Genomic DNA, 7,116 nt, shown 5'->3' on the forward strand with positions numbered 1-7,116 from the left:
TAAATAACAAAAAGCCTCAATTTTAACTTAAAGGAAATGGAATATTTAAAAAATTTCTGCATGCCTGGGTAGCTCAGTAGGTTAAGTGTCCAACTTCGGCTCAGGTCATAATCTCATGGTCCATGAGTTAGATAGAGTCCTGCATCAGGCTCTGTGCTAACATCTCAGAGCCCGGAGTCTTAGATTGTATCTCCTTCTCTCTCCGCCCCCCTTCACTGCTCAAACTCGGTCTCGCTCTCTCTTAAAAGTAAACAAACATTAAAAAAATTTTCTTCAGTGTGCCTAGGTGGCTTAGTTGGTTAACTGTCTGACTTCAGCTCAGATCATGATCTCATTGTTCATGAGTTTGAGCACCATATGTCAGGCTCTGCACTAACAGCGTGGAGCCTGGAATCTGCTTTGGATTCTGTGTCTCCTTCCTTCTTTGCCTCTCCCCCATCACACACAGTCTCTCTCAAAAATAAACAAACATAAAAAAAAAAAAATTTTAATTTCTATTGCACTGTAAGTCAACCTCAAAGGTTCTCCCAAACTTACACTTCCATCAACAATCTTTTACTGCATCTGCCCCAGAATTACCATTAAAAACAAAAATAAACCAGATTGTTAGAAATGTTGGTCTTCACTTTGTACATTAAGTTTCTTATAAATTTGACATAATTGATCTTTCCTAGGTTTTAGTTTTCTTAAAATCGTTTCTATAAGCTCTTAATATAAAGATAACTAAACCTAGGTCCTATCTTGGGAAAAAAGGTTTACTCAGTTTTCCTTTTACTTTTGTGCTCTCTATACACTAAAGTTATGTTTAAATACATGACTTTTTAATTTCTTCCTCTGCTTCTTTCCAAGGGTTTAAAAACATGAATAGTGAAACAAAACAAAGAAAAAAAACCAGTGAGGGAAACAGAACTTAAAATACTATCTCTTGGTGTAAAAGTTTTTAAAAAAATTTTTAATTAAAAAAATTTTTTAATCTTTTACTTATTTCTGAGAGAGAGAGCGAGCGAGCGAGCACGAGCGTGAGCAGGGGAGGGTCAGAGAGGGAGGGAGACGCAAAATCTGAAACAGGCTCCAGGCTCTGAGCTAGCTGTCACCACAGAACCCGAGGTGGGGCTTGAACCCACGGACTGTGAGATCATGACCTGAGCCGAAGTTGGACACTTAACTAACTGAGCCACCCAGCGCCCTTTTATTTTTTTTTTAACGTTTTATTTATTTATTTCTGAGAGAGAGAGAGAGACAGAGACAGAGACAGCGTGAGCGGGGTAGAGACAGAGAGAGAGAGGGAGACACAGAATCTGAAACAGGCTCCAGGCTCTGAGCTAGCTGTCACCACAGAACCCGAGGTGGGGCTTGAACCCACGGACTGTGAGATCATGACCTGAGCCAAAGTCAGACGCCCAACTGACTGAGCCACCCAGGCGGCCCATTCTTTAAAAAAATTTTAATGTTTTTAAAATTTATTTCGGAGAGAGGGGTTATTTCTTACCCTATTTGTACTACTAGTACACATTAATTTCATAATAAAGAAAAATACTTTAAAAGGAGACAAATACCAGGTCACAACTATATACATTAAGATGGGGACTTGTTTGGCGAAGTGGTTGTTGCATAGGAAAGGAAAAATAAAACACTTATTCACAGTTAGTCTAATGGTCCTAACTTGGCTCAAGAGTGAGACAGATTTGGGACATTTTAGATGGATTTCCGAAGAGATGCCTAGAAGAAGAAAACTTTTTTTCCTTTAAAAGATATATTTTTGTGAAGTAGTTTATTCACTTTTTGCAGAGAACACTCAAGAAAGAGTGACATTACCAGATCTAAAGAATTCAAACAGAATATATCCATATTGGGCAAAATGCAAAAACAAACCACCCCCTCAACCCCAAACCGTTTTATTAAAAAAAAAATAAATCAGATTCTGATGAATGGTAGAAAAAGTACTTCACACATTCCCTTCTTCTGGCTCCTGGAGAGCTCACCTGATTGACTACTTGCTTCAGAATCATGTCTCGATAGTCAGCTCCATTACGTTTGATTGCAGTCATGATCAGGTCACACACCCGGTACACTGTGTCCGGCAGCTCATCAAGAAGGTGAAAGCAGCCTGGCAACATGGTATCTGTGAAAGTGTGGAGCTCATCTTGTTCCAATGGATCAGCATCCTGGAACTTCTCTAGACATTTAGCTTCTTCTTCTTCCTGCTTTTCCCGAGCTTTCCGTTCCTCCTCCTCTTTCCGACAAGCAACTTCCTGGAGGCATGGAAGGAAGAATGATAGTATATGGGAGAGCTGAAGACACAGGAAACACTCTAAAATGTACTGGCCCTACCATACTGAATACCCACTATCTTTCTCCTCAAGCAGGGGTATGTTCTTCAGGGGTGGCAACTGTTCATGAGGGCAGCCACAAAGGCAAGACAGAAAAAGCAGAAAAGGACACTTCTAATGCCCAAAGCATTGCAAATTTATTTGTAGTCTCTCTTCTATCACACCCTCCCAACAAAATCATTTAGAGAAATTGTCCTGCATTCTCTACCAGTCTAAGTAAACTGAAGTAATTGTTATCTAAGAACAGATAAGCAAGATTGGCCTAATAAACACTACCAGGTATATCTTGGGTTTCTTATTTGACACTAAAGGTTAACATTTCATCTGCCTCACTTAGCTTCGAGTCAATACAATGTACATCAGTGATGGCAAGACTGGGATGAATGCTCTCATGTCTTTTCTTTAGCCATTAACTCCACCAATTACTCTGCAGTAGTAGCAGAATGTTCATAAAAGTACTAAAGAGTAATGTGTCAGACCCTTTTGGATATCCTATTTCCTAATTACCTCAGGTGATTCCGCTCTTTGATCCATTGGGATATCCTGTCCCAGAGACATGGCAATTGCTCTCATCATCTGGTCCTCTTCGGACATACTCAGATCCTACAGAGAGAAGCAACAGAAAATCCAGCAACAAAACACATACCAACTCACAAGGAATCAGACATGCTGTGCTTAAGCTTTAGAGAAAAAGAGAAGGTGTCCTGAATGCTACTCTCTAAAGTCAAATCCTAGGCTTACTTGGTCACTACAAAAACAGAGGGGAAATCACAATGAAATAAAGCATAGGAAGGGGACTTCAATGTGACTACCTATTCTGCATCTCAGAAAAGCGTTTCTTCTATTGTTTCCTGATTGTCAATACTTTAAGAGCTCTTCTGCAAAAAAGTCCAGTAATTTGCATGGCTGGGAGATAGGAAGCTTCTGTTCATTACATTCTAGAACAATGTTATCACAAAATGAAAATATTGGCATGCAGAAGTCTGAAAATGAAAAGTAGTTTATAGAATGGAAGACCAATGATGGAAATACAACATAAGAAAAAACACAGCAGCAGCCAAACCAATGTCCTAGAAAATTAGAGCTGCTAAGCCAACTTACTCGAACAACTCCTCCCATGATTGGAGGAGGGTGGGTTAGAAGGTACTCTGTGGCTTGCTCCATGGTGCTGGTGTTCAAGAGGGCCTCCATAGCATGTTCCCTTGTGAAGCCCATGTCCATGAGCTAGAAAAAGAATGCAGGAGCTCAGAACCACAATAAAAGAGAAATTCAAATACATTTTTAAAAGGCAGAAACCCTTTCGAGATGCAAGAAAGGTTTTCTAACTTCACATGAACTGAGAACATTAAATAAGCTAAGGCAGTTAAGTAACAATCCTTTCCATTTGGTGCTTCCATAGCATTCAAACATTAGAGCCACACATTGGGGCAGGTAGCCAAGGTGATTCTCAATTCTATCCTCTAAGAAAATGGGGCTAGACAGTTATCATCATGAACAGGATCATTCTAATTCACAGATTGAGATTCATACACAGAGGAAAAAATGGGTCCCCACTCTTCTGGAAAACAACGGGCAACAGACCAAGAGCCTGAGAAAATGACCAGGAATTTTATTACTAGGAAATAATCATGAGATTTACAGAAAGATATGTACAAAAAGAAACTATGCACCACAGATTTACAACATCAAATAAGAAAACTAACATCCAGTAATAAAAGAATGACAGGAAGCTAAAAAAAACAACAACCCATTTTCTGAATGACAGCAATACAATTCTACATACTGTATGATGTTAAGTATGTAAAAATTAGGCATAAAATTAAGTGATGAAAAACCATCTTGTCTGCTGACATTATGATGGCCTTTAAAATACTTTGTTATATTTCCAAATTTTCTTAAAGTGAGCATTTTAGTTGTATGTACATGTAGAAGACGTATTTGTATTTGAAAAGGACTCAACATAAAGAGAACACACATCTATTTCCAGAGGAATATGCTAAATGCTCTGTGACACTAAAATGTCTAGGATCTTAAGGGCCTCCCGCGTCTACTTCTGGCCTCCAATTTTCAAAATGTAGTTTATATATTTACTTAAGGACAACAAACAAAAAAAGGTTTGTAGGTTAAGGTTTCAGAGAGCTCTTCTTGGAGAATAAATTTGGGTCATTTTTCTCCTATCTTTCCCTTCTATAGATTAATGAAAAAGTAGCTGAGAACAGTTCGTGTCCAAAGAACATGACAGCCGCCTTTTATTGAGAATACTGTAAATAGAGTTTAAAAAAAATTTTTTTTAATGTTTTTTATTTATTTCTAAGAGAGAAAGAGAGCAGGGGAGGGTCAGAGAGAGGGGGAGACAAGAATCTGAAGCAGGCTGCAGGCTCTGACCTAGCTGTCAGCACAGAGCCTGATGCGGGGCTCGAACCCACGAGCCGTGAGATCATGACCCGAGCTGAAGTCGGACGCTTAACCGACTGAGCCACCTAGGCAGCCCTGTAAAAGAGCTTTAATACTACTGAACAACATGCTTGGGAGGACACAAATCTTTTACCTGTTAGGAGCATTAAAATTACACCCCAGTTCTCTCAGGAGAAAACAGAAATTCTAAGAGGGAACAAATTTAAACCTATCTCCTGGTTAAGAGGACCAGCCACTCAGTGGCATGTAAACTTAAAAGAGTATTCAATCTGGTGCAAAGCCTAGGCCCTGGAGTGGGAGGCCAGGACCCTACCTGTTGCAGTTGTTGCTGGTTGACTTGAGGTTCCCGGCGAGAACCACCTTCTTCTTGCCCTGTGTCCTCTTCTCCTCGAGACCCCTCCTTCTCTTTGCTTAGTCTCTCTCGAATCACAGGTTCTCCTCGGAGAATGTGGCATAGGATGGCCAGCATGGACTCAGCCATTCGCCCACCATATACCTTCAGGGGTTTCCGGTTCCACAGGTTCTTGATACAAGTAAAGGCCGCCTAGAAGTCATTTGAAAAGCTGCGTGAAGATCATTCTATCTCAATTCAAAGCTACTGGAGGAGTAAGTCGAACACTTATAGGAAAGTCTTTCCTCAAAAGGTCAGTGCCAACAATAAAATCCTTGGTCAGTACTGAGGGGGCCTGAAGAAGCACACAGAAGGAGCACTGAACCCAACCTGAAGAACCAATCTCAAGTTTACAGTACAAATATTTACACCACAGGATATTCTCCAATGGTCTCTATCCCCTTCTGTAAGGCAGCCCTTATCTGGGAGTAGGATCCAATGGTTCTCCAACAATAAAGTTATTTCACTGAGGACCAAAAAAGAGAGCTACCTAATCAGCACGAGAAATTCCTCTTGGTTTCAGAATGCTCAATACTTACTTTCTGAGTTACCACAAGGAAGCGGAGGGCACTGAATTGTGGAAAGTTCTGGACGCCTCCAGGCAATTTGGCAGGCAGTGAATGTGGAGATTCAAGCACCGTGGTGGGATTCACCATCTTCTCCACTAGCATTAGCCAGGCATCTAGGAATTCTCCTGTGCCATCAGGTAAATCTGAATGTTCTAATCCCTCAGCAACAGGAACTTTGCCTCCCATGGACAGAGCCCAATTGAAAGTTTTAAATTCAAATAAAAAAAGAGTATGGAGAGAGAATATTAGTATTTTAGATTGGGGGGGGGCATTCAGAAGGTTCCCAGTATCTACACTGGCACTACATGTCTCTCCTCTTGGAGCTATAGCTGTTAATCTATCCAATATTTATTAGCTTTATCTTTTTGGGGACGAGGGTTTATTCCAGATTTACTGAGCTATTACTGACATATAACATATGTAAGTTTAAGGTATACAATGTGATGACTTGATACACATACAGACTGAAAAACGATTATCACTTTTAGCTTTACTTTATAAAGTCAAAATGAACAAACAGAAAAACCAAAGTGGTTGCCATAAGGGAAGGGGGTGGGGAAATAGGTGGAGGGGATTAAGTACAAACTTAGATATAAAATAAACACAAACACATCAAAGAAATGAAAACTGCTACATAGGGAAGACAGTTAAAAACACTGTAATAACTTTGTAAGGTGACAGATGGTAACTACACTTATCCGGATGAGCACTGCACAATGCACGAAATTGTCAAATCATAATGTTGCACACCTGAAACAAGTTTAACACTGTATGTCAACTATACGTCCAAAAAAAAAAAAAGTGAAATTCAGCTTAGAATCTTCAAACTAAGGAGAAAAATTATCAGTCAGAGAAACAATAGAAAAAGACAAGTCTATTAGAAAACTATGTACCCACCACTAAAAACCAAATGAGAAAAAACAGATTCTTATGAACACCTCTAAGACAGGGTGAATCCCAACTCCAAGGAAGGCAGAAAAACACGGCTAGTTCCCAGAGTATAAAAGGGTACAACTAATGGTTGTCTCTACGTATCTCACTGTCACAGGATAGGAGATGTAGAAAGTTGTGTGCTGCTAAGGCACACAAGAAGACCAAACTCCAAAAAATGCTTCTCTGTGAAACAACTCAATTCTTACTCAAAAAGAGCATTGTGGCCTCCAGAGCACAGAAATTTCTGCAGCATGAGGTGGTAAGGATATTTCCTCTCATCAAACAGCATTGGAGATGTAAAACCAACCGAACAGATGAAGAAGGTCAGCCTGAAAGAGGGGAAAAAGCAAAATTTTAGATTTCTTTGAAGTAGTCACAGAAGCAGTAGGAAAATTCATATAGAAGCCTATTAAATTTAACATTGTACTGAAATGACTGAGACTGACTGGAATTCAAGTAGGTGGGTAGTCTGGCTGTT

The 7,116-nt window shown here is 39.8% G+C and overlaps 1 protein-coding gene across 1 annotated transcript in view; it reads right to left on the reverse strand.

Annotated features, from left to right (window-relative positions):
* HUWE1 (HECT, UBA and WWE domain containing E3 ubiquitin protein ligase 1) overlaps positions 1-5,891 on the reverse strand; it is a 75,536-nt gene extending 69,645 nt beyond the window's left edge. Inside the window, exons 1-5 of the mRNA XM_077748287.1 lie at positions 5,676-5,891; positions 5,059-5,289; positions 3,432-3,554; positions 2,838-2,933; positions 1,983-2,252 (exon numbers count right to left, since the gene is read on the reverse strand). Of these exons, the coding sequence (XP_077604413.1) occupies positions 1,983-2,252; positions 2,838-2,933; positions 3,432-3,554; positions 5,059-5,289; positions 5,676-5,891 (936 nt within the window). The remainder of the gene's footprint in view (positions 1-1,982; positions 2,253-2,837; positions 2,934-3,431; positions 3,555-5,058; positions 5,290-5,675) is intronic.
* Positions 5,892-7,116: the final 1,225 nt, after the last annotated feature.

The sequence above is a fragment of the Crocuta crocuta genome, unplaced genomic scaffold, assembly GCF_008692635.1.
Source record: "Crocuta crocuta isolate KB4526 unplaced genomic scaffold, BGI_CrCroc_1.0 scaffold1307, whole genome shotgun sequence".
Taxonomy (NCBI): Eukaryota; Metazoa; Chordata; class Mammalia; order Carnivora; family Hyaenidae; genus Crocuta; species Crocuta crocuta.